The sequence below is a fragment of the Pagrus major genome, chromosome 20 (genome assembly GCF_040436345.1).
Source record: "Pagrus major chromosome 20, Pma_NU_1.0".
Taxonomy (NCBI): Eukaryota; Metazoa; Chordata; class Actinopteri; order Spariformes; family Sparidae; genus Pagrus; species Pagrus major.
This window is the reverse complement of record NC_133234.1, coordinates 25,984,745-26,012,708: the sequence shown is the minus strand read 5'-3', so window position 1 is coordinate 26,012,708 and position 27,964 is coordinate 25,984,745. Positions and strand designations below refer to the sequence as shown.

General features: G+C 42.0%; 1 protein-coding gene across 1 annotated transcript in view; it reads right to left on the bottom strand.

Annotated features, from left to right (window-relative positions):
* The window catches only part of grid1b (glutamate receptor, ionotropic, delta 1b), a 455,566-nt gene extending 432,192 nt beyond the window's left edge, over positions 1-23,374 (bottom strand). Inside the window, exons 1-2 of the mRNA XM_073489190.1 lie at positions 23,347-23,374; positions 22,088-22,243 (exon numbers count right to left, since the gene is read on the bottom strand). Coding sequence (XP_073345291.1) covers positions 22,088-22,243; positions 23,347-23,374 — 184 coding nt within the window. The remainder of the gene's footprint in view (positions 1-22,087; positions 22,244-23,346) is intronic.
* Positions 23,375-27,964: the final 4,590 nt, after the last annotated feature.

Genomic DNA, 27,964 nt, shown 5'->3' with positions numbered 1-27,964 from the left:
CGTGCTCAACGCTGGTTGCACTGAGATTCTTCATCGTTTACGCTCAGGCAAACACACAAACCACGAGAATCCAATTCCTGCTTTGACGAGTGTTTGCTGGACTGTGAATTGATCCAGTCTGTGTGTGTGTGTGTGTGTGTGTGTGTGTGTGTGTGTGTGTGTGTGTGTGTGTGTGTGTTCGCGCAGCATCCTCCTCTCATTTGCTGCTGACAAATGGACAAATATGTGACATGACAGCCACTAATGGAAAAGTCTAGCGGTGTGATTCTCTCCGCTTTCGCCTCATCATCAAGCAACATCTGTTCGTCTGTCCGTCTCTCTGTCTCTGCTGCTCCCACCTTTAAAATATTCACATCAGTACACGTTACATAATACAGTCTTTGTGCAAACACCATTTAAAAACACATTTCCCACACACATCCTCCAGCCTTTAGTTCTCCGTTCTCACCTCTTACATGATCTGCAAATGGAGGAAACAGGCCTGTTTGCAGTCACACAGAGCGGCACAGTGAACAGTGGTTACTAATGTATTTAACCACAGATAACCAGAGAGGAGGGAGGAACTAAACGTTCTCTAAAGTGACAGAAATCATTATGTATCATGTCGATGCCCAACGGTACAATACTGATCTGCACTGACATCAGTACTCCTCCGCTATTGTAGAAATAAAAGATGGATATTTTCTAAAAGAAGTTATTTTCCTTCCCTGCAGTGATAATAATATTAGATGTCAAAGGTTTGTTTGCTGCTTGGTGACATTTAAACTTTAATAAGTGGCTATAGCAACAGAGAAATTAACTCTCTCTCTTAACTGTAATAGTCTTTTCATGGCAGACATTTTGTGTCACAGTAAGAAACCACAGGTTTGAATAATAATCCTGATGATGGCTGAATTCAGTTTTTTTTTTTTCACTGCAAAACTACAACGATGAGTCGACTAATCGCTCATTTTTCAAGTAAAGAAGTCTCACGTCGTCTGGTTGCAGCTGGTTAAATGTGAGGATTTGCTGCCTGTCTTTGTCACTGATGAGAGTAAATAAAGAGTCTTGGAGTTTTGGACTGTTGGCTGTTTGGTGCGGACCGTGAAGGAGGTTTCACACTTGTCATTTTTGGACTGGATCAAACTCAAAAGTCTGAACCAAACGAGCCATTATTAATGTTATTAATAACACCTTTGCTTTTTCTGCCATCTCTAGTCAACATGTCCGCGATGACAAATGTTTAATTCAGTGCTAGACTTATCCAACATCATCATCATTACTTAGACACACAGGAAAAAAAGGGTTATTTAATAGAAGTCAAAGTGTAAATGCTTATTAAAAGGTTATACTTCAAGTATACACAACAGCACTGACTTATTCAGACCTGTCCTTGGTGCTGGTCCACAGTCAGTGTCAAGTGTCTGACACAAAGAAAAATGTTTCAGCAATCTAAACCTTAAATATTTATCAGGTTGTGTCAGTTCTTCAGTATTAAAAGACTGAGAGCTTCTTGTGGAGCTGCCATTTTGTACGAACACCAACAACACATGGAGACCTCAGTCAGAGAGGAGGAACCTCTGAGTTATCTTACAGGATGAAGAGTGCCAGGCAGCTTCTGTCAGTCCTGTTTTTGGCAGCATATGAAATTCAATTCTCATTAACAGCTTTTGTTGAATGTTGCAAATCTTACTTTTCTTTAATTGAAGTAATCCGTTTTAATTTGGGTGAACTGACCCTTTAATAAACATCAATCAGTGCAACAATGCTGCTGAGACGAGCAACGACTTCCCAACTGTTAAATCACCTGTACAGGGTGAATGCAGGTTGTCTTTAGAAATACAGACTGAGATAATAACAAAAGGGTTTGAGAAAAGAAGAGAGAAAGAGGATGAGCGTAAGACCTACATGTATAAGTGGCTGCAGGAGGCAGGAGGTTGGCTGGCTGGTCGTCTCTTTGCTTTGCTAATGAGCAGCTCATTTAAATAAAGCAAAGAGATCCTGGAGCGAGAGAGAAATCCGGTGGGAGAGAAGAGAGGAAAGAGGAAAAGGAAGAGATCCATGTTGAAAGAGAAAATCAAGAACACTCAAATAACAGAGTCAAAGAGTGAGAGACAGAAATAGACAACACTTAATCATCTACGTAAATATATTAATGCCATCATGTAAAAAAAGACTTTCTACATTCAAATCGGCTTCTGTGTGATGCAGGTAAGTGAACATGACACAGGTCATTATATCCACTTCACCAATGATTTATCAATAATGTTTGTGTGTTTATATTCTGTGAAAGTACCAATAGCATCCCTACAATATTGTCATAAGTATTTGGTCCAAAAAATATTGAGATAATACATTTTTTCCAGTCCAAACATTTATGAAGTTAAAAATATGAAGATGTATCAAAATATGTGAGGGTATGAGTGCTTCCTCGACTCAAACCGAGTTTATTATCTTTGGATACAGACAGCTCTCTCCAGGCCATGACCTCAGGTTCACACGTACCGAACCTTTGTCACAGTTTGGTTAGCTCTAGTTAGCTCACAATGTGAGAAAGTGAGGGAACATTCCTGGATCTGTCCTGTTACCTGGACCCACATGAGAAGTTAACAGGGTCGAGACCAGTTCTCCATCTAAGTTTAGTGGAAATCCATTCAGTAGTTTAAGTGTTATCCGGCTGACAAACCAACCGACGAGGGGTGTCACGATTCTCCAGATCCACGATTCGATCTGACTTTTGATTTTACGGTCATGATTCGATTGAAAAATAAATTCAGCACTGACAGCTCTGCTAAAGTTAGACTTAGATATCTTATACCCTGACAACTGTCATCTTTAAAAACACAACAACAGCTTGACTTTATCTTGATGGATTATTACAGGTTACTGTCCGACATGTTCAAATAATATTCACCAAAAATAAAGATTCAACAAAGTTCAACAAAAAAATCCCAGCCTTCAGTAATCAAGGATCAATGTGAATCCTCTACATGTGAACCCTCTTCTCATCAACAAAGGATCTCTGAACCAGTCAGTTGTTTGTCTTGTCGATATTGAGTTGGACTGTCGAAGTTGAACATTTATTTCGATCGAGATAATCAAAACTGTGACACACGTACAACCGGCCAACAAACAGACACTACACAAGTGAGGCGAACACAGAAAACTTCTCAACAGGACGTTAAATCAACGAACCAATCAGGTTGCAACCTCTGCTCACCAGTGACTCTGCATAGGGTTTGAGATGCATCTCAGCAGAAGCATAATTCCAGTATGATGCACCTAAATAACAGGGAAACGTCTACATCTCCGTCTCCTTCCTCTGTTTATTTAGACAGCTACAGAACTGCATCACAGGCACCATCTGCTGAAGAGTCTGGTTACTCTGCTGAGTCTCGGCCGGTTAGTCCTCTGTTCATTTCTCAGTTTCCTCTACCAGAAATGTGATTAATGTGACACTCTGGGTCATAAAATCTACCTATTTACGAGGTTACAACTTATTCCAGAGCTGCAGCACTGAGATATCCATCCAGTCACTATTTTGTGCAGAGAAATCTTCTGGTTATTGTGCGATTGATCGGCTAAAAAGGAGACAGAAAGGTGTCTGCTAAACTTTCCCGCAACGCTGCCCCTGAACAGGGTTCAGTCGATGTTTATATTCCCAATACACAGAACAACAAGAGGTCAGACTTTTCATATTCATCCACTCTGGAGACTGGAGTCTGTGAAAGGCTCAGTTTCTCTGTGTGTGAAAAAAAAACCCACCTTGAAGTGGACCGAAGGCCAAAACTGAGTGAAGAATGTGTTTGTAGATTTGGCCGACTTGCTGTGGAAGTAGTGTAAGAGAGAGGGAGGGAGAAGGAGGGAGACAATGAGGACGACAGACAGAATAATAAATGATTCAGCTGCACTCACAGCTCCCGAGTAGAAAAGATTTGATAGCTGTGAGCCGTGTCGCCGGCTTCTCCTCAGCCCACCCATGTCTCTGTGCAGTTCATGCGGGTGCTGCGTGGGTGAGCTGTTGACTTCACAGTTCTCCGCAGGCTGAAGCTGTGTAAAACACTGATGACACAGGGCGAACACCAGGCTCTTTGTTATCTGTAGCCATTACTAACCTCACACAGAGGGCACAAGTTGCTCACAATCATTAGACAAAGATCAGCCTGGCTCATAGGCTGCAGGAAACAAGTGCGTGTGTGATGTGACTGGATTTTGGGATTACCACTTGATACTATTTTGACAATTAATTATGTGAGGATCTGCTGCTTTTCTTTGTCATTTATGCAAATAACAGAAACACCACCGATGCTGCCTAAGATGCTGGATTAGTATCGGTCGGTGCAGCACTTGGTGGCATCAGCTCTGCATAAATTCAAACACAGACTTTTTAATGGTTGCACCGACTGAAATAGTTCCAAACGAGGCAAACGTCGAGCCCTCAGTCGGTGTAAAGTCCTCCGTGATAGTGGTTGCATGATGATCATTTTAAAAGATCGGATAACCTGCAGGATGAGGCGGTGTTACCAGCTGTTTGTATCTTAACTAACCTTTAAGTGTTAGCAAGCAAATATACAGCATTAGATAACTTTAATCAACAAACAGCTACTAATTCATAACAGTTTGCACGTGTGCCTGTAATCATGCACAATCCTAAACATGGCCGTTCCAATGACTGAGGAACGATTCCTGAGAGAAGTTGATGCTTGATGGAAAAAGATCTCAAACACACTGATGGTTTTTTACTTCAGTTAAAATGAGATTCTGCAGCAACCGAAGCTGTTTGGACCACACTACCACCTGTAATCTGACCTAACCTGCTTTTTAATCCAGTTCCATCATCACTGACCAACGATTCAATATCAAGTTAATAGAAGATGTATGTGGATTCAATCTGTAACAGACGTTTGGAGAAGCTTTTTGATATCAGTCTTTTTTTTTTCTCTTGTCAGCAGGTGTTGCTGGTTGCACTTTGTCCAAAGATAACAACTGTTTGTCTGATCTGTTTTAATCCCATTTTCCTTCTGCATGTCTGTTCTCTCTCTCTGTGTGTGTGTGTGTGTGTGTGTGTGTGTGTGTGTGTGTGTGTGTGTGTGTGTGTGTGTGTGTGTGTGTGTGTGTTGCGATGGCATCGTGTTTGTTAGTACTGCAGTCTCTTGGCTTGTTTCCTGCATTCATTGTCTCTTGTGTAAGAGTACCACCCTGTTATGTTATGCTGTGTCAGTTCAGTATAAAAGCCGCCTGCAATAAATTACTTTTAAATTGTATTGCATCGTATGCCGGTAACGCCGCTGCTCTTTCAAGGCTTCTAGCAACAATGATTCATGAAAGTTGACTTCTATTGTTTGCTCCGACTGCCTCTGAGAGGTTAATCAATCAGGAGAGGCATGAGAAGACGAGGGACCGCACCCTCCGAGCCTCGCCGAGGTGACGACTCCATCTCGCTGATAATTGCACAGTTTAACCGGCGGGGCATGTTCTGGATAATTGGAAGCGCTTGCCTGCTAAATGGCGGCGGCTAAGCAGCGAGGTAATTCTTGCAATGTATTCTTCAAGGTGTAATCACTTTCATCTCATTTTCTGAGGTGAGCTCGTCGGCTTGTTGTTCTCACCGAGGATCGTGTAAACACAAATGAATGCGCCTCGGGCCAAAACTGGGATGACATATTGGTTTATCTTGTGCAGATCTGAGTCCTGCTGGGATTATCTTGTTTGTTGGCTCCAGCTTTGATACCAGTAAGTCATTAAAACCACAACTTTCAGAAGTCACACTTTATTTATCCCCAAGAAAATTCATTGAGCATGCATGGTGTTCGTACTGCAGACGTCAGAAGGCAAATTCAGGTCAGCCAAGCATGAGACAGCCAACAGTAAAGTGGAAAGTGTGTTTTACAAGTCATGTCTAGTGACTCTGCAGTAGTTTCAGGTATTTATTGGCTTCAGCTCCAAACAACTGTAATGGAACAACTCAATTACCAAAATAAATGTTGGAGATGTTTCTGCGAACAGAACAGATGTTAAACTATTTCTTTACGTTTCTCGAGGTTACATTTTTAAATTGTATCTTGTGATAACACTGTGCTGTAGTTGGTTAGGTTGAGGCACAAAAAAGATCATGTTTTGGCTTAAAATAATTGGTTTCATCGCCTGTCGCCGTGTCTGGAGACGTCCCAGCGTCTCGTTAACAGATATATTTTATTGTGGCGACTGGGCTGGATGGAAACATGACACTTGGGGTGGACAAACTCATTTTTGCCTCTTTTCTGGTCCAATTCTATGACACACGTTTTGGACATTTGCATGTAAATACCTTTTCCATTCGCTGCCATTGACTTTGAAAGAGAGAGGGACAATGGGCTACTTTTAGTTAAAGGTCAAGAAATAATTCTCCCCTTTTTTGCAAACAAACATGAGCTAAGCATGAGCGGCCCTGTGGCCCTGAGTCTGGGGGTGACCGGACTGGGTCACAGACTGGACTTCAACCCAAAGTTTGATCTTTCTGTAACCTAATCAAAGAGTCTTTGTGCCTAAACCCAACCATAGTTCGACTGTTCGACAGCCTTAATAAAAGTTCATAAGTCATTATACGTCATAATATTAGACCTGTCTAACCAGATGTAGCATATGGATTATATATATTATAGTTTGAAGCTTAACGCTACCGACCAAGCTGCTGTATTTGACGGGTCGGGAGTGAGAACGTGTTGGATTTTCCTGCAGTCTGAGACTCAAACCTCCTTCTTCTACCTGCCCACCCCCTCAGTAACTGTGTAACAGAAACATTCTCCCAGTCAGTCTCGAGTTTCTGGTGTATTGTGAAGGTATTGTGATGACTTTCCTTCAACCTGCCCTCATTTACCGACTGCATAGAGAGTTTTCAGAGAGCTCCCAGAGGAGTCTGAACTTGTTGCATTAGGTGTGTGTAGGTGGAGAGAGCAGCAGCACCAAGATAAAAAAACAGGAATATATTTTCTGTCAAGGCAAACTAAATGTCTTTTACATAAAAGTCTAACCTGTCTTCCAGCTTCGGTTTATTCTGGTCTACTTCCTGCTCTTTAAATTGTCTCTGTGTCTGAAAGTTTAGTCTCAAATTCCTGTTTTCTTGGCCTCATGAAGACAAACAGCAGCATTATCAAACTGAGGTCAGGTCTTGACTTTTATGTTTGGGAAGATTATCTTAATCTGCAACGGTTCTGCATTTACAACCCTCTGTATATGTTCACATTATCTTGCTGTGTGCTGGCAGCCGTGACTCAGATTGACCTGATCCCTTATTGTGTCTTCCGAGGCTCATATCAGTTCGACACGTTGGTTGCTTACCTCTTATTATGTCAACTCAAAGAGACAGGAAATGACCTCACACCTCATCTTTCTATCAATCCAGCTGGAACAGTTTTTTATCCCCACTTGCCAACGAGAGGCTGCGAGCCAAACACAGCACATCAAGTGACTCGTATGGCGTCAAAATAAGAACAGAGAGCTGATTTTCTTTCTATATTGAGCAAACCATCAAACACGCTCTCCTTATCTGCAATCTCTTACAAGATAGAAGCTGAATCGACCTGTCAACTCAATCCCCTTCAGAAGTTTGAAATCCAGATGCTGGAGGACTAACAGCAGACCGGTCTGTAAATCTCATCCGACATGTTGGTGCCACGACAGATCAGTTGGAGGGATCGATGGCCTCTCATACGTTCAGCTTATCATCAGCATACATAAAGACCAGTTAAGTCAGCAAGGTGTTTTCTGTTTGAATCAACAATAATCCCACTGGGAGGCAGAGAAATATCCAGCAGTAAAGTAAGCATGTAAAATATGCCTGAGTTCCCAATGCAACATGGCTTTCAAAACATGTTTTTGATCCTAACATGACATAACAACATATGCAACAACAACATAACATCCTAACATCCAACGTTCTGTTCACATGTGGAGTTAATAATGGTTCAAAGTCATGTGAAATTCGATTCGATTTTCTTTGAGGAGGACCTTAAAATGACCTACCATACGTGCGTTTTAATCGTCCACAAACCAACTGAAGCTTCCTCACATTCAGAGATGTCTGCTGCTCCAAAAGTGGAGTAACTCTTTAAAGTCCAATTACTCAAATTCAATCAAAAAATAGTACATGTGTTTCAATCAACTCAAACCAGCCCCAAAATGTTGTTGGGTCATCTTCAGTTGAACTTTATAAAGATGTGATGGTCACATATCAACTCTTGATGTCGAACTGTGATCTGACTGTGGTTCCCAACTATGAGCCACGAACAGACGTGATGATATCAGGAGCTCATCCAGCAGATACATGGACAACCCACTCAGCTCATTATTTTCTAACAGCCTCACCTTTTCAGTTCCTTACAGCCAGTTGTGCCAACACCACCAACAACTGCCGGCGCTGCCCACACACTTTTTTTTTTAAACACCACCACACTTCATCTAGAGGCCGTCTCTGCTCTGGCCTCTCATGCCTTTCATCGCCTACAGATATTATTTGCCAGCTGGGTGACTGCCGTTTTAAATAAGGTAATTGTGGTTTTGATCCTGGGCTGTTAACATTCTGAGCTGCCTCTGGCTATGGCAGTAATAAACCTAATTGTCCCTGCTGCGGAAATTTGGCAAAAATCAGACCCCTTTAATTATATCAAGTGTTTAGTCACCGAGTGTGTGTGAAGTGAGAACAATCTGCTGCTTTCCAGAGAGCCGGGCCGGATCAATGGAGTCTGGCAGCACACCTCTCTTTCCTCACCTCTGGACGAACTCCTGGACCCGTCCTACTCGAACGCTCTCGGTCACCGGTGGCTTTAAAAAGACAGAGAGCTACATTTATGTCCCTGCTCAGAAATGACAAGCAGATGGCCCGCTGTTGATCTATCATTGCTCTGAAGCTCTTACTGCTGTCAGCCCATCTCCAGTTAGCTGTGATGAAGAGGAAATATGGGCCCATTGCAGATCCTGCAGTCTTACAGCACCTTGATGTAAATTCCCCACGTATGAGTGACTCAGGCAGTTTGGGACAGGCCGTTATGGCTGTTGGTATTGACAGATCAGGATTTATTGGGGTGATGGGTATTGGACCGAACGACAGACAAAGACAGGAGGAGAGAGGAGGAACAGGGAGCGCTGCAAACATCTGAGGAAGAGGACTATTCTGTCTGATGATACAGGATCTACACAGCAAAACACTATCAAGATATCTGGAGGGTAAGAAGAGCGTCCTCAAACTCAAAAACACATGCATGGAATTTATAATCATCATGTACTCTAACATGAAGGTTATCTTGTCCTTTTCTTTGACAGTTTCTTTGCCTTCAGTTTTATAAGTAACGTTTATTTCACACATAAAAAACAAAAAATGTTCCATTAAAAGAGAAAAAGGTCAAAATAGTTTGTTTCCAGTTTGTTAAATGTGAATATTTTCTGGTTTCTTTCCTCCTCTGTGACAGTAAACTGAAAATCTTTGTGTTGTGAACAAAACAAGACATTTGAGAACGTCACCTCAGGCCTTTGGAAACGCTGATTGACATTTTCTGACATTTTATAGACCGGACAACTTTTAATTAACAATGAAAATCATCATTACCTGAAACCCTCGTCGTCACACAAGTGAGTGTTTTTTTTAAAAGTCCTCAACAATTAACTTGTGTTCAGAAGTCACATTGGTTTCTTTTAGTGTTGTCAACAGTATTAACAGTCACTTTCCGGTTGCAGCTGTGATTTCTCGCTCTGTCTTCTCTACGGCTGAATAACTCAGATAACATTGTGCTGAAACACACAGCGAACAAGCTTTCAACTTTATATTTTAATCTAAAATCCAAACTTTTACGCCTCAGTGTGTCAGTTTTTCTCCGTGGTACTGAACACGGCACTTTTTTCAAGGTATTGTATCGACGTTTGTTGAAATAACATCACAAGTTCCTTTTAAATTTCCAAACCTGCTCCCATGAAACTTAAGACCCATTTCTGACTCTCAGTTCCCTTTCAGGTCGAGCTGCACGATACGGTCAAAAACTCACACTGCAGTCATTTAGACGGATATTGATCGATTCATGACTAGTGGGAAATATCATTTTTTACATCATGATTTTCATTTTCACTGAAAACACTATTAAAATCCTGTCTGTACCCAACAAACATGTTTTCTTATCTGGAGAAGGAGCTCTGCAGGTCAGGACGTCTCTGCAGCTCCACAGGACTTTGTTACAAATCAAGAAATTGCAGCTTTGTGCGATTGTGATAATGTCTTGATGAATCGTGCAGCCGTACTGTCAGGACTTCAGCGCCGTTAGGACAGAAAATGCTCAGCGGCACAAACTGGCGTGTCAAAGATCACTGAATTAACATCTGATAGCAGACTGACTTCATCCCTGCAAGTCAATCCATTGTTATGAGCCCATTTCTTTTCTTTTTGCTGGCGTGGGCACTGAAGTTATATTTTTCATTAATTATGACATAAAATATTTAAATTTATTCTCACACGGGAAATGTTTGACATTCAATCGCAGAGAAAATATCTGGCTTAATTACAATGAAAGGCTGACATATTTTCACTTACAAAAGATGGTCTTTGTATCAACGTACTCATCAAAATGTTTCAGATAATATTTAATCTTCTCCATACGGTTGTAATTAACACACATCAAGAGGAAGAATTTGCTTGCCAACAACTGCTTCAATATAATTATTGTGAAAGGCGGATTAAAAACTTGAGATATCTTGAAAGAGACACCACTCCATATGAACTGCTGGTAAATATTAAGAATGTGGAGAACGAGCTTGGTAGCTGTATCAAGATAAAGAGACATGTAGGAGGTATGTGGAGGGACGGAGGCAGACAGGTTTGACTGAGCAGAAGAAGAAGAAGGGGGGAGGAAGAGAGAGTAGACGGGAGGACGTTCAGTCCAACAGAGACACAACCTGACAGGACGAGACTAGCTCGAGGGAGAGAGCGAGCGGCTGAGAGACCTTTCCTTTCGCTTTGCTCTCTGAGAAGTGGAGCTCAGACTCCCTCAGATGTGAAACCAGTTCGCCTCCCCTCCCTCTGGACGACTCCCCTCGGATTAATAACACGCAGCGAGCTGAAGGAGTAAAAGCCTCCATCACTGAAAAACAGATGGCACTTTGAATTGAAGATAATTTAGCTGTTATTATATTGTGCCATCGATAAACTACAGAAAAAAGCAGCTAATGGTGAATAATTGGCCTGTGAAGGAAGAGCAAAGAATACTAATGAGGCAATTTTGCTGTGTTTCTGCAGGAGACCTCGGCTGCTCTCTGAGTGTGTTTGTAGACAAAATGAACTGCTGAAGTGGCTCCGTTCACTTTGGAAGACTCGTATTTCTATAAAACGTGATGTCAGCCGCCGTAAACGTGTCACCCTCGCTTACAAAATGATTGCTAGAATCAAAGTGGAGCCCATTACAGGTTACTGGAGGATTTACGGGCCGTTTTAAGACCTTTGCTTACAGGACTGTTAGGGCATTAATGAGCAAGTGCATCTACATTTATGAAATATTGACTTATGAATTTAAAGTGGACGCCCGCTAAGAACATGCCACATAAAACCTCCTGACATGATGCCAACATTTCCACTGACAACAAATACTCTGCTCCGTGGTCGGCCTGCAGATGAGACTAAACAGGATGTTTCATGTGCTTCATGTGACCAAAGGGAGCAGCATGGATCACATTATCAGGAGGTATGAAGAGGAACATCAGGTGATACCATCATCTAACATCAGGTTATCTTTTTCTTTACCCCGGAGGAGGACTCAAGAAAGGTTAACACCCTCTTCTCTTTAAACGCCTGTCTGTGTTAAGTGTTATACACATCAAGATCCTGATTTAAAATAAATGTATAGTGGTTAGGGCTGCAACCCAATCCACAGAATAAATGTTTGCTAAGTACGTTTCTACAAAACGACAGATGCGTTCAAACAAGGCTGTGTTTATGCTCTGGTTAGATTTAGGCACAAACCCTTTGTTAGGGTCAGATGAGCATCACGGTTTGACTTAAAGTAATGGACACCAGTGAAAAACAGCCGGTTTGGTCGCCACAAAAACGAATGTTAATGTCGACTGGTGTCCTTGACAATATCCAGTGGTGTGACTCAAACTGCGGTCACCGTCTGGCAGCGTTGTCAGCTGGTAGTAACACCATCACCTCCACCTCCTGATGTGAAAGTCAAGTTAATAATCACATAATGTGAACGTGACGTGCCAGGTTTGGTGCTGATGTCAGCCTTAGATGCATCCTGTGGTTTGCAGAAACATTAACTGCTCACATTACATCCTGGATCCTTTAGTCTATAAAATGAGTGACATCTTTAAAACCCTTCTTTTGTCAAACCAACAGTCCAAAATAGAAAGACTCTCCACTTACTGTCACAAATGACAAAACAAAGCAGCAGATACTCACATTTAAAGAAGCTGGAACTGGTAAAAGACATGTTTTGCTCGGAGGAACGACGGGGACACAATCTGAATCCATGAACAATAAGTTTAAGTGGCACCTACAGTCGCTGCGACGCTCAGACGCAGTCAGCAAAACTCACATCTCAAACCGCAACCACTGTGTGTGTGTGTGTGTGTGCGTGTGTGTGTGTGTGTGTGTGTGTGTGCGTGTGATGCGTGGGAAGCAGTGAAGCAGGAGCTGCAGCTCGGCCCGGGGCTTCGTCTCTCTGTCCTTGTGGATATCGTTCATCCTCTTCTTATCTCGCTCTCGTTCTTTGCCATCTTTCATTTTCTCTCCGAACCTCTCAGACGGGAAGATGAGCATGTATGTCTCCGTTTGAGGAAACATATTTTCTATACAGTGTACACATGCTTATTTTACTCACTGCCTGGGTTGAGACCTTTGAATCCGCTCTCTCCACTGAGTCGACTTGTCTGGCATCATGACACGAATCAGCGGTTCGAGAAGCATTTTGGTTTTCATTCAGAGAGCTGCCTCGACCTGTCAATCAGACACCGCGCCCATCAGTGAAATCCGGGGCTTGATTATCTTCGCCTTGCTTTTTGCGTCCCTCCTCTAAGATCAGCACCATTTATACAGTTTTTACATGCCTGCATGAGTCCAGGTCTCACTGATGGGCGCGGTGTGTGATTGACAGGTAGAGGCAGCTGTCCAGCAAGGTCCTAAAAATAAAAGCCCCTCCAAAATAAAATGTCCACAGAAAGAAGTGACAATTGAAATATTTATAATAATTGATGAATATGATGCAACAGCTTTATATCAAAAGTGACATTATATTTAATTCCCAGTAAACTCTATTTTACATCCACCTCTCACACTGCTCTCAAAACAGATGCAGAACCAGTAACTTGGCCCGGCTCTGCATCAGTGTCGACTTTAACATGCTCATGGACATGCTGACTGTGACGAGGGATCACCGTGAAGACTCGAGCTGAGCTTATGAACAATAAAAGGTTGCTTGTTCGATCCTCAGAATAAGAATACATCTATGTGGAGAAGAAAAGAGTCAGGACACTTGAGGAGTGTGAAGTGGACAGCTGCCAGGTGTTCACTGTGTGAAATATAATGTGAAAACACTTTCAGCTGCATTTTAATTAAAAGTGTATTTGCATTATTACCATCTTAGGTGCTCAGGTTACATAAAAGGTTTGTTTAAAAGGCCCTGACAGTGTATCGGCCTTCAAATCCTTACACCACTGAATCGCTGACATCTAACAACAGCAGGAGATCAGAGAGCGAAGTGATTACAGGCGGCTGTCTGGAGGAGAAAACAGCAAACATCAGAGCTGCTAGTCTTCGACGAACAAAGATCACACAGTCAATTGACAGTTCGGATTAGAGGCATTAAAGCAAGAACAAAGTCTCTAAAGTCTTTTTTTAGGTGCTTATTTGTCAGGAGCGATGCAATCGAGTCAGAAAGTTACAGCAGCTGATGGAGCGTCTGACATGAAGCTACAGGTTACATCATCCTGCAGGGGGCGGGGCATCAGAGGGAACGCCGCTGGGCTCGGCTCTCAGAGAGGAAACACTGCAGACGGTTTGTTTCAGGCGGTAAACACAACGAGCTGAATGATACGATCGACGAAAAACGGATTAATTGATGATGAAAATAATCGTTAGTTGCAGCCTTGATCTCATCGACCTGTCTGTGGAGCATGAACACACTGCAAGTACACGATACACAGGCAGAAGTGACGACGGTCCAAAACGGTTTCTAAAACACGGAAAATTAAAAGCTATTTGCATTTTCACCCAGAGTCACCTGTAGTTCACAGACAAACACACTGTAAAGAGTTATTTCTGTAATTTTACAGTTAATTACTGGCTTTACTCGCAGTAAACTCACAGTAGAATACAGTAATTATTTTATAGTAATCTAGATAAACACAGTAATATGTTGTGTTTCTGCATTAACAGGACACATTTTATGTGAGAATACAGTATTTCTATGTAAAATTACATTGTTATACCTTGTGGGACCACTTTTAGGCCTGTTAGCATGTTGTATGTTAGCCTGTTATTAGCATGTGTATCTTGGACTATTTGTAGGCCCGTTAGCCTGTTGTTAGCATGTTAGCCTGTTTGGATGTTAACCTTTTAGCCTCGTTAGCATGTGTACCTTGTCGTAAAACTACAATATTTTCATTTATATTTGGTTGCTTCAGTAAGACGCTTAAATTCAAACTCACAGCAGCTTCCTGTACCCATCATGCATTGCAAACGCATAATTACAGTCGCTCACTGTAAAAATCAGCAGTGGGAAAACTGGTGTTTGTTAACAGTGCATGAACACACACACACACACACACACACACACACTCTCTCTCTCTGATCCCGATCAGTCGTCACTGTGTGTAAACCTGCTGCTGCGGGACAGATGAGGCCAATTTGTCTGCTGGGATCTAACAGCAGGAGCTGTCACTCAAACAAATACAGACAGGCAGGCAACACACACTAACACACACACACACACACACACACACACACACACACACACACACACACACACACACACAGATCATATCATGTTGTTCAGCAGGCATTAACAGGCATTATAAAACTTAACTGTCATCCTCTCTGGCAGACGCTGAGATAAGAGCTGAAAAATGTAAGCAAATTTAATCATTTCTGTGTGTGTGTGTGTGTGTGTGTGCGTGCCCGCGTGTGTGCGTGCCCGCGTGTGTTTGTTTATCTTCATTTCTCTGTATGCGCTTGTGTTTTAAGTGTGTCTCAGTGTGCGTACGTCTCCAGGAGTTAGTATTATCCTATTTATCCTCACTGTATATCTTTTTATATTACTGCCATTGTCTTTATTCTGATATTGATATTCTATTTTATAGCTGCAGTCTTTGTTACTTTGTGCTTTAACTTCCGTACAACGATTCCCCACAGCATACGTAATCTTTAATCTTATCTCGTCTCTTGCTGGAGGTCTTCTGCAGACAGTGACCCCCCCCGAGAAGCACAAGGTTCAGTCCTGAGATAAAAACAAAATGTCTCAGGTCCAAAATTCAGACTGCGTCCCAGAGGTGTTGTGCTACGATGTTGAATAACTTACAAACCACAAATCCATATGCTTTAAAAACTCAAGTAAAACACCTTCTTGATGGTGTCACACATGTCTTGTTTCAGACTTTTCTGGACACATCTGGTCTGTAAATGAAACATAGGATTTCATCCGTTTTTCACTGAAAAACACCTAAAATAAGAAAATAATAAATGGCTGTAACTTGCTTAGGAAAGGTCAGTTGGAGACAAAAAATTAATATGGAAGTCCATCTTTTTAAATAAAAGATAAATAAATACATTTCCTGAGTTTCCACCCAGTCTTTGATGCAGATTTCTTTAAAACTCTAGTAAATTCATCCACTCTCAGACAACGCAAATGTAAAATTTGTACTTTAAATAAGCCGGACTGAAACTTCAGCTTCTCCTGAATCAAATGACGTATGGCACTCGATGCCGACTGATAGAAAAGGGAGTGAAAAACTAAATAAATACAGAAGAGTCATGCATCCCTAACATTGTTCTGGTCTTTGAGGGTTAACCACATCAAATACCAAAGACGGCATCACAAAGACAAATCAGAAAACATTGTGAGGAACCCAAATGAAAGAAACATGGAGAGCAAGAACAAGAGAATACAAGCAAGAAAACAAACAGGCAGAAAATCAAAAAGAAGCAGAGAAAAAATGAAATGCAGAGAAAGACGGGAGAAAAAACAGAGGAGGAAAGACGAGGGAACAAAGTCCAGAGTTTGAGAAAAGGCGAGAAGGTCAGAAATAAAACAAGCAGAAAATGTGAAGAGGAATAAAGTGAAAATGAAGAACATGACATTCCACTGCTGACTCCCGAGCCGAGTCATTTCTCCTCTAATTAGACAGTAATTGAGCTGAGCCGGACACAATCATAATAAGACAATTAGCCTAATTTGTTTGAATTGTAAAGCCAATTAAAGAATAAAGTGAGCAGTGTAGAAAAGTTCATGAGATTATATCCGTCTAACGAGCGAGCGGGTCACAGAGTCGAGGCTGAAGCGTCGGTGAAGGCAAACAAACACGAGCTAACAGGACGTCTTTGTAGGAAATTCAGCTGATACGTGTTAAAAGGATTAGAGTTGGTGGAGAAACAGCTTTCTGTCTTAGCCTCTTTGTTGAAAAACTCGAGGCATGTAATCCGAACGGATTGGTTTGACAGATGGTTTCAGTGAGATTTTCCTTTGGAGGCTGAAGTGTTGCATATCTGCCTGTGTGGATGAAGAGCTACTCCTATCTGGATAAACAGCCTCTATTGTGACAAAGAAATCTCTGTGGTGAAAAGAACTGGAAGAAAACACCAGCGAGCGGTCACCAGTTAGACCGGCTGTGCTGCTGATAGGAGCTCTTTTCACACAGCAGATGGACGGATGAGGACGGTTGGACGGTTTTCATTTCACTTTAGATTTAATTTTAGTCGTCGATGGAAAAAGATTTTAGCTAGCTGCCTTCTTTTAGAGTCCAGTCAAGATAGTTATGCATCACTAGTATGACTAACTCATATTTCCTCTACGCAGACGATACAAGACGCAAGTGTAAGTCAACCATATGACTATTATCTGAGTCTTACAGTAGCTGAGCAAGTATCAAAAGTAAATTATACAAGTTATATCAAAGGACAAGTTATAATCTCAAGTCACAGCTGTTTTCATATCTGTCCAAAATGGCTTCTATAACAGGAGATATAAAATCACTGTACGCCTTCATTTCTATCAACTAATGCCAAATCAAATATGACAAACATACTGGTGCATTGTGTACAAAGTACTGACATAGTAAATTAAAATCTCAATTGTTGCTTATAGTTGTATACGTAGTAATAATGTATGGTTTTAAGAAAATCCCATTGCAGACATGGACACCATTTGGGAACCACTGCTGTATAAGCTACATGTTGTCACCATGTTCACATCGATCACGGGGTTAACAGGGAGTCACCAGGTGGAAACATTTCCAGCCGACCCTGTCGTGGCTGGTGACAATCTATGAAGCATGAAAATGATCAGAATAATCATATTTCCATCAACAGTAGTTCTGTTTCCATCTAATTGTTCAGTAAATTTGAAGCAAGCCTTTAAAATGTCGCAAAAATGATAAAGGATTAAAATTAGAAGCTTTTCCATCGAGCAGTCTGGAGCGAACACTGGGCTACAGAGGAAAATGTGGGAATTAAACTGACAAAGGGAAATTTATGGGAATATCCTGGACGACCACACGGACAGAGCCTCCTCTTCATCATCTTCTTCTCTTAGAGCGGAAAACATGCGCGTAAAAAAAAGTGGAATTAAAGTTCGTTGACAGAAACACAGCTGGTGAAGTCTCTCAGTATCAAACCAGTCTGAAGTGTTTTTGTCAGATCAGCTGACAAGAGGGAAAACAACTGAGCTGCTCTTGAACCTCTGCCATGCCAACCACCCAATGCCACACACACACACACACACACACACACACACACACACACACACACACACACACACACACACACACACACACACACACACACACACATCACACACACACTCGAGGCTGGGTGTGAATCCCTCTCTCATTACCCATAATCCACTACAGCTCGGGCTGTCATCGGCGTCTCTGAGGACCGAGGATCATGGGAGCTCTGAGAAAAGGTCAGGGCGAGAGAGAAACCAGCTGGACACACACACACACACACACACACGCACATACACGCACACGCACACACACACACACGCACACACACACACGCTGTCATCTAACCAACCTTGCACCAAGATGTATTGATCACAGTCTCCCCCTCCTCCCTCGCTCTCTCCCCCCTCCTCTCTCGTCTTTCTATCTTTAATATCTCTCCCTCGTCCTGTATCTGACCTTATATTCTCTCTCTCTCTCTCTCTTCTCTCTCTCTCTCTCTTTATTTAAAAAGCATAACCTTCAATTTAATTTAATTTCAGGCACCTAAAGTCGAGGCCACTTGAACTGACATCCTAAAACATGTATTTGTTTTAAAAGGGAAAAGTAAAATGACGATGAACATGTCTCAGCACACAGAGGAGGTTTGGGCGAGCATCATCATATTCGGGGGAATATTAACTTGTTTTTCTGTCTATAATTAAATGATTAGACGTCTCTCAGTTCTGTATTTTGCTTGACGTGAGTCGAGGGACGAGGTTGAGACCAGCTGGTGAGCAGGAAATGAAATTAGATGACGTTTGTGTCGTCCGGAGCAAAGAGCAGCCGGCTTTACACCTCGTTAACATGGATCAGGCTCGGACAATAACCAGAAGTGTGTTCGTGTCTCCGCATTGACTCAACCCGACGACCTTTCAAAGAGCGAGACCTGAGATAGATGAAGAAAAAAAATCACGGTTACTTCTTCTTTGGGTCGTGAAAGTGGAGGTCGGCTTTCCAACGTCTTTAAAAACCAAATGACTCATTGGATTGTTCATCAATACTAATTAGAAATGAGTAATATCTGTTGGCAGCCTGCTGACTTTATGTTGAAGCAGCTTTTCATTGATATCAAATAAGCTGTGGTGGCTCTTTCCTTCCGTACAGGAAGTCATCCCTAATGTTTCCAAACTGTGTCAAATAAAAAGGCCACAGAAGAAGAGATGAGAAGACGTAAGCCAGCGACAGAAACTGCAACAAAAATACAAGATGTCAAAGCTCCGAACAACCAGAATAAACGTTAACTCACCAGAACGGACTGCATTGTCACCACATAAAATTTGACATAAAGAAGCATAAAGTTGCAATTTATACACATGGGTTGCAGAGACGTGGGTTGTTCAGGTACACTGAGGTGACAACAAAGCTCTGACAGGGAAAATACTGGCCAATAAACACCAGACTAACTGACAGATTCACCTCGGCTGCACAGCGATGAGCAACAAACAGACAAAGAGTCGAGTGAATCTGGATTTCGAGTGTTTGTGTGAGCCTGCGTCAGCGCTGGTGATGAACAAAATTAAGCTGTCATGTGTTGCTTTTAACATTTTTCCTCTCAGCCTGACTTTAATCAATGCAATTTCCTCCGCACACTTCAAGTCGTGCTGCTAATGAGGAACTGGAAGATTTTTTATTTATATCCGTGACAAAAGGTTCAGATGTCAACAGGCTGTTGTTTCGTGAGTCGCTGCTGGAACAGGAGCCGCTAACCAGCGTGATCTACACTTAGCAGGAGTCACCATGGTATTACCATTTTAATGAGTTTTCTGCGTGTTAGAAATAAAGCACCATCACAGACACACACAGCCTGAGGAAATTGATTTTACACTTTAACACTTAACTTTAACTACAAATATGATTTTCATCATCGAATATTGTGAAGAAGTCTGCAGATATTCATCCTGATAACACTTTTCCCTTTACTCAGAAGTATATTGATGTAAAGACTTGGAGTATAAAGAGAATAAAATCAACAGACAAAACATCCTTGGAAACAAGAAACAGTCAACACAGCGCAGATAAAAAGGTCAATAATAAAAAACTACATCATGTCTGATGAAGAAGTAGGAATACAACTCATGCTGCAATCTATGAATGAATATGAAGAAAAGAAGAAGAGTAAGATAGAAGAATAAGACTATATTGATCCCAGAGACGTTCACTTGTTAACAGCAGCTCAGGAGTCAGAAGACGAGGGAAAAATGATACAAGAAAAAAATTATAATCATCAATATCTTCGTTATCTTTGTGTTTCAGGCTGCTTTTCTTTGCAACATAACCGAGCTGCTTAAAGGGGAATTCCATATTCTGGTGACGCAGCTGCAATGACCATCGTAATCCTTTCGGTGCAACTTCCACTGCCGACATTACGCCACCAAAGAGGGCATGTTTTTGACAACGTTACAGAAATGATTCCTGCAGAGAGACCTCACAGTTAAGTAAAGTAAAGTCTCACTCAAGAAGTCTCGCTCGATGAGAAACTTGTTCCCCTTTAAATAAAAGCAGTCAGAGTCAGATTATGAACTGTCTCACTGCTTCAGGCCGCGTCGCTGTTTGGAGATCATGAACACAAAATGTGACTTAAATGAATCGCAAAGATTTGTTAATAAACTGCAGGAAAAATACAATTACTGATCTTACTGAATAATCTGTAAACATCATCATTGTTGCTCTTTAAAGATATTCAAATAAAATCTGTCTTTTAAGATTCATACATGCAACGACTGGACTCATCAAGATGCTTTGACCTCGGCCCTCTGGCCTCCTGCTGATGCATCTAATGTAGCTGATGTTACAGCTTCTCTCTGGGTAACAGCTGAGAGAACAAAAACACATGATGTCAGGGGGCTTTGTAATGAAAGCTCGAACAACCTGCCTCCGCTCCGGGCTTTACAATCAGCGCTTTAAGTGAAAAACCTTGCAAGAAACTGAAGTGAAGTGTGTCATCGCACTCGCCACGTCGATATCTGTTAACATGAACCACTCGGAGCGGTCCGACGTACTCTGGGCTTCCCGCTGCGGAGGAGATTTGTTCAGGTGGCTGAATATTGACGGAGCGATCACACATGATACAACAACAACACTGTTGTCATGTACAGGACGTGTTACCGATTACTGAACAGGCAGGAAAACTGAGGAGCTCTGCAGAAATCCATGTGAACACCTAACTGACGTCAACGTCTCACGTGAGGAAACAAAGACTCTGAGCTCATTCATATACACTTTACATACTTTTTTTAAAACAATTTTTCTCTTGTTTCCTCAGTTGTCTCGTTATTTTCCTGCTTATTCTTCATCAGCATCAGTATCTTCATCAGCGTCAACAACAAAATCTTCCCCCTCATCAACACATCCACATCTTTATCAGCATCATCTTCATCACAACAGATATTAATATGCATTAATGATCATCATTGTCAGCATTACTGTCTCAGTCATCATCTTAATCACAACGGGGATCTCCAGCTTCAACACTCACATAATCAGCAGCAGCATCAACTTAACATTCATCAGCATCATTATCAATCTCACTTATATCTATTATCATCACAACAATCATCTTCATTATCACTTTAATCAGCATCCTCCAGCTTAAACTTCATCCTGAACACCATCACTGTCTCGTCTGGAACATAAACACATTCATTCTGCATCAGATTAGCTCTTTTCAAAGCCGAGAGGCCTGCCAGCCTCTTTGGAGGCAATTATATGGAAAATTACAGCTGGACTCAATGCAGCTCGACTCAGTGCTTCCCCCTAGCTTCCTCTGCACAGAAGAGATCAGGGTCCAGCCAGAGAGAGAGAGAGAGAGAGACAAAAAATAAAAAAGGGAAATGAGTGATAGAGAGACTGAGATAGAGAGAATCAGTCTCAGGAGGAGAGGATAAGACAGAGGGAGGAGGAGGAGGAGAGGCTGCGAGGTGCAGCATCAAAGAGCAACAGCGTCCTCTGAGAGCAGAACCAGAGCAGGCAGCAGCCGGGACTTAAGCAACGTTTAGGAGGTCGATACACCTGGGTCGTTAGCTGTGAGGATACTTCACCAAGAGACAGAACCAGCACCACCTATAGATTAACAAGCCAACACACACACACACACACACGCTGCAGCAACAACAGGTGTGCAGAAAGCGCTGCACGCAGTCACAAGGTGTAAACACACTCCACACAGCCGCCTTACCTTCCTGCACCGCCTGGAACGGGTTGTTGGGCTCGATGAGTTTAATAGAGTGTGTGATCTTCTCGCTCTGCAGGATGTCATCACTCAGACTGAGGTCAGACACGGCGAGCTGGAACACCTCATCGTCCCGCAATGCGTTCTCCTCAAATATTGCGCCTGGCGGAAACAAGGAGAGAGAGAGGATCAGTGGATGCTCATCTCAAATATCAGCAAACATCACAGCAGGAGAGGACGCTAACCTCTGAGATCAATCAGCTACGCTGACACTAATGACTGTTTTTATTAGCAATCTGCAGATTGTCTTCATAATTAACCGGTTAGTCTGCAAAATGTAAAGAAAAAAAATGTGAGAAATGCTCATCATAAAAATTCCAGGAAAAGCAGCAAATCCTCACATTTATAAAGCTAATATTTGACATTTTGGCATAAAAATGAGTGAAACTATTAATAAATCATCAAAAAGTTGGCAGTAAATTTTCCTTTACCGGCATATTTTTGTGGTAATGTTAATATCTGTGCAGTTTGGAGTTGAAAATGAGCTTTTATGACACCACTGAATGTGGATTTTTTAAATTTACGTTCTGCAGTTTTCAGTCATTATTTTTACACAGAGGCACACAATTAACTGACAATGCAAAATTACAATACATCACTCTTTGTTTCCAAAATAATACATAAAAAACCAAGACAAAAGAAAACAGCTCCATTCTGCTCCAACGCTGATGAAGCAGCAGCATGTTTCCAAAGACAGGCTGAGGCTCAGTCATGTGACAACGTTACATAAAGTGGATCCAGTAAATGTTAGAAGATGTAGAAGAGCAGCTCAGTCTGTGACAGTAAAGCTGCTAATTACCTCGTTCAGCATCAGGAAAGTGTGGTGACATTCACAATTAACAACTATTATCTTCAGATACGCTTTAAAAAGGCTGAGAAATGTGATGTCAGATGAAAGAGTGTGTACAGTGTGTAAAGATGGATGATTGTCCTCATCATCATCATCATCATCATCATTTAAGTTACTGTCCAACCTCTTGGTCCTAATCAGCTTCTACAGGTGAAGAGGGGGGAGAAATTCCCCAGACTCCCTTAGAAAATCGTTCAATTTTGTGAGTTATTGAGTAAGGAGTAATGTTGTGAACTTTGTGAAGCGATGTTTTTAACAAATTCTTAATCATTTGGGCCTTCTTGTAAATTCGGCACATGTTTCAGCCTGGTTTTAGGGTCCTGCAGCCCTCCAGCTTCACCCGGAGCGGCTCTACTGTGCGCTGCTGTCCTCAGGGTCGCCATGTTAGTGTCGCTCGCAGCTGATGTGTTACCTCCTCACACTGACGCACGCACCTCCGGCTCCTCTGACAGCGGCTTCTTCCGTCCAAACACGGATTTATTTTCCATGTTGTGTCTTGTTCAGCCAGTTTGGCGGCTAACAAACTAATAAAAGTGGCACTTTATTAATCCAGTCACCTCACGCGACAACTTGTCTTTGTTTCGTCACACGTGTTTTAATTGATCACGTGATCAGCTCACCGTCCTGCTGTCACCTGATCAGCCAATCACAGTCTGTGCAGGACTTCTTGCACCAGAGTAAAAAATGTTATATTCGAAAATTACAGTTTCACATGTAAATTGAATATTTTCATATGTGAACTAAAATTTCAACATATCAAAACACATTTTTTGAATTTCCATATATGGAGAAAAATAAATAATTAAATGGCTCCATACAGCTGTGATGGAGCTCGTCTCCAGAAGGCCAGAGGTCCCAAACAGATTTGAAAAGACGTTATAACAGCCTTGACTTTCGGTCAGGTGCTAACTCTGTTAGCTCAGCAGCTACACTGAAGGCTTTGGGTTTAGATAACATCTTTTTAAAACCAATTTAGGACCTCCGGGCTTCCAGAGACGAGCTCCTTCTGCCATTTAAAGCTGCTACTTGTAAGAAAAGATCATTTTTGAGTCTCATTACCAATTCAACAAAAACTGATGCTCTGGGATGGCGGCCGACCCGTCCTACAATTTCAAAAGCGTTGGGAATGATGTTGAATGTTTTTTGTTGAGTCTCCAGCTGCTTCAGGTGTTCAGCAGAATGCTGCAACTCTGTTTTACTGTGAAGCTCCAGAAATGTTTTGTGGACTACGAGACTTCACCTGACTTTCATCAACATGGAGGAGAGGCTCTTAAAGCGCTCGTAAAGAACAGACATGTGAACAGAGACAAATCCTCCGTCTGCTGATGAAGACCATGTGAAAGCTCCAGAGCTGCTGTTGAAGGACCGTGTGGTGAGCTTCTCAACATCACCTTCTGTGTGGCGAGAGAGAAAAAAGGACAAAGAGAAATGATTCATGTGTTTAACTCTCGTGAGAAGCAGATTAAACTGGTCCAGAACGCCTCTGATTGTAAGATGCAGCAGGTTTCTCACTGGGCAGTCTGAACCGGACCGACTGGATGAGCAGAAATTGATTTCTTGAGATTGGAAAGACAAACGGACGGACAGAAACACAACAACTGGCCGACATGATTAATTGAACTTTCCTTTTTTCTGTTCGGACAATTTGTCATGCACAATTAAGAAAACCTTTCCTATGAGTGAGAATTCAATTTGCCAGGCTGCTTGTGCTCATTCAGCTCGCCGAGGATCCAAATGAACTCTGCTCGGCGCCAAGATCCTCACCGTGGATTTGAGGGTCTTCCTCGCCCAGCGGCGAGGGGATGCCGTCTAGTGTCTGGGCTTGATCAATCCATCATCCGTTTTTTAAATGGCAGTCAGTCAGGCGTTTTCAATTAAGAATGTTGCAGCAGTCAGAGACACGGTGAGGGGATTGATGTGAGGTTTATATTTCTCCTCGCAGCCGCAGACTGGGGAGCCTCAAACTCCAACAAGTTTAATTAATAATGAGCGCTGAGGGTGGAGGAGGATCACTCTGGACCCAGAGGAGCCTCTGTGAGCCTCTGTGAGCTCAGGATCGAACCTCCATGAATTTAACACTCCTGAGAACGGCTCCTGCTGTCTGTCTGCTGGAGGAAAGAAGCTAAATTAAAGGATCAGTTCATCCAAATTACAAAAACAGACATTTTCTCACGTCCCTCAGGTGGAATCTGTCCATGCAGATAGTTTGGCCTTCATTTCTCCAGCTTTAAGGATATCTATCTCTCAAATTTCTGCCTCCACCTCCACAAAATGGAGGTGCATGACAGTTAGATTATGGTGTTCATAAACTGAAGATGTATTTTAAATGAAAAAATACCACGGCGAGTTCTGTGGATTATCCAGAGAGACAAGGACGCCGTCTGTGGAAAGAGATAATGTTTGAGTTTTTGTATGTTTTCAATGCTGAGACCAGCACAAACTGAAATATATTAACCTCCAGTGTATTGGGGTGAAGAAAGAAATCTCACAGACAGATACAAATAACATCTGGAATAATACAGAAGGATTCCAGGAGAAAATATGTTTCTGTCACTTTGGTGAAAGAAAATTAAAACGAGTATTTAATTGAAGAATATTTTGTAATTTCTAACTTTGTCCTCGTGTTTTCCACCTGAATGAGTGAGTCATCAGCTGGATCATTCACCACAGCTACTCCTCCTCAGGTGTCAGACTTGTGTTAACTGTCTTTCTGTCTAATTTTAAGTTTCTGCAAACCATAAATACATTCAAATATGTACGTATATATATGTGTGTCATGTCAACATTTCTTCAATATACCTCACGTTCACATGTATATGAGCAGACCTCCATGTGAAGAGGTGGAGGGGATGGTGGTGGAGCTACAGCTAAGTGAGAAGGCTAAGAGACCTTTGTAAGCGTGAAACCACTGGATATTTTTACTGAGACATCGGGACAGGATCTAATGCGAGCAGCTTCTGCAGAGCACAGAGCCGTTCAGGGTTGATGTGCAGCAAACGTGTCATCTCACGTTCACATGCTTCTTAGGTGACTTTGACTTCAGGAGGTGGAGGGGACGGAGGTGGTGTTATTACCAACGAGGCTGCCAAACATCCTACTGCAGTTCAAGTCACAGCAGTCTATACATTTAAGGACACCTGGAGACATTTCCAACCATTTCTGTGGCATCAAATCAGCTGTTTTTTAAGATATCCGGACAGGATATTGGCTCAATGAAAGCTATTCATCTATCTGATATTCATACTGTATATAAGAACATGCAAAATTGTATTTTTCTATAAAAACTCAACCGTCCTTCTCCTCAGTGCAGCAGCCTGAATTAATCAGGAGATATTTTACAATAACTTAAACTACAGTTTCATGGGAAACTCTGATTGTTGTGTGTAGTCGTTGTGTTATATTGTCTGTGGTTGTCCTACATGTACACATACAGACCTCGACAGCAGTCTGTACAGAAATAACAGTGTCAAGAAGCATAACTTGACATTTTCGCATATAAATTGCACTTTATTTAAACATTTCCTTTCACTGCATGCATATGCTCCGAGTCCTTAAGGTCAGATTATTGAATTTCCGGCTGAGCTGAATAGTTAATAAATGTCACAGAAACGGGGAAACCTGTTGAAGCTGAGAAAATAAATGTGTGATTTGGAGAGTTTGGCCTTTTCGAGCGTATTTGCAAACATTCCTCGGCTACACACAGGGTGGGAACTTCACACCAGCCGGCAGCCAAATGCAATTTATTTGCCACTGATTCAAAAAACAATGTATTGTAGCTGCTAAGTTCATCGGGCCTCCTCGTCTCTCTGGCAGGTAATCAAGCGGCGGTCTGAGGCTTTGGGTCTCGCAGATTTAGCTGGCTGGAGAATCAGAGGAAGTGGTTGGTTTACTGGAGGATTTATCTTCTCTGTGATCTGTGAGCACGACCTCTGGATTCATGCTGGACCTGTTCATCCCAGAGAAGCTTTGCGGAGGCCGCTGGGTGACAATACTCTCACATTTTATTAGAAACACCTGCTGCTGAGTGAAAATATGAAAATATTCCAGAGTTTTGTTTCTTCAGAAGTGAACTATATTTTTTTTGCCGAGTGGCTGATTTGATTTGGGACAAACTTCAAACCTGTATGTTTTCCTACCTTCTTCTTTTATTGCTCACCAGATTTTCTGTATTCACACACATTTATATCCAGCAGACAGCTGAGTGAAGATTTATTGTACACTGGAAATTCTTTCTGGGGGAATAATCTTGAAGAAAACTGGTGATATTGTATTCTGTTGATTATTACTGCAGCACTGAGCCCAAGAAAAAAAAAACTTCCCCAAGGGGACAATAAAGTGTATGGTATTGTGTCTGAAGTAACCGGGTCGGAAAGAGATGCAGCTGCTGTTGCTGTTCTTCTGTTTTGTGTTGCTGTCTGGGCTGTAGGTGAGCATCTGTGGTCCGAGGTGTCGAGTCCATTCACACCTCCAACACATCGGTTACAGCAGCCCGGTCAGTGGTCCATGCTGCAGTTACCTCTCAGGTGCAGTGGTATAAATAGCAAGAAGAGTCTGAGTCACAGGTGGCTGGATGGGTCAGACACACTTTCCCTCCAGAGACTCGAGTTCAGGTCTTGTTTGCGACCGAGAGTCGAGAGTGATTTTTTGTCTTGAACACCAACATATTCTAGGTCAAAGCAGCCATGTTAACTACAGTCACGAAGAGGGAGAGAAAGTATCCAGACTCCCTTATAAAATCGCTCAATTTGTTAAGTTGTTGAGTTAGAAGAAGCTTTATAAACTTTGTGAAATGCTGTTTTTGACAAATCTGTAACACTGTTGTTTTAGCTGCCTCCCTGCCAGCACCATGGACAGAGACTGACAGGTCTGCAGCTTCTGGTTCATCGGCTGCGAATCCAGTCCGACTCCACAGACGGGATTTTTCTCACAGGATTTCAAAGAGAACCAGAATATTATCACAGATAATTTACATT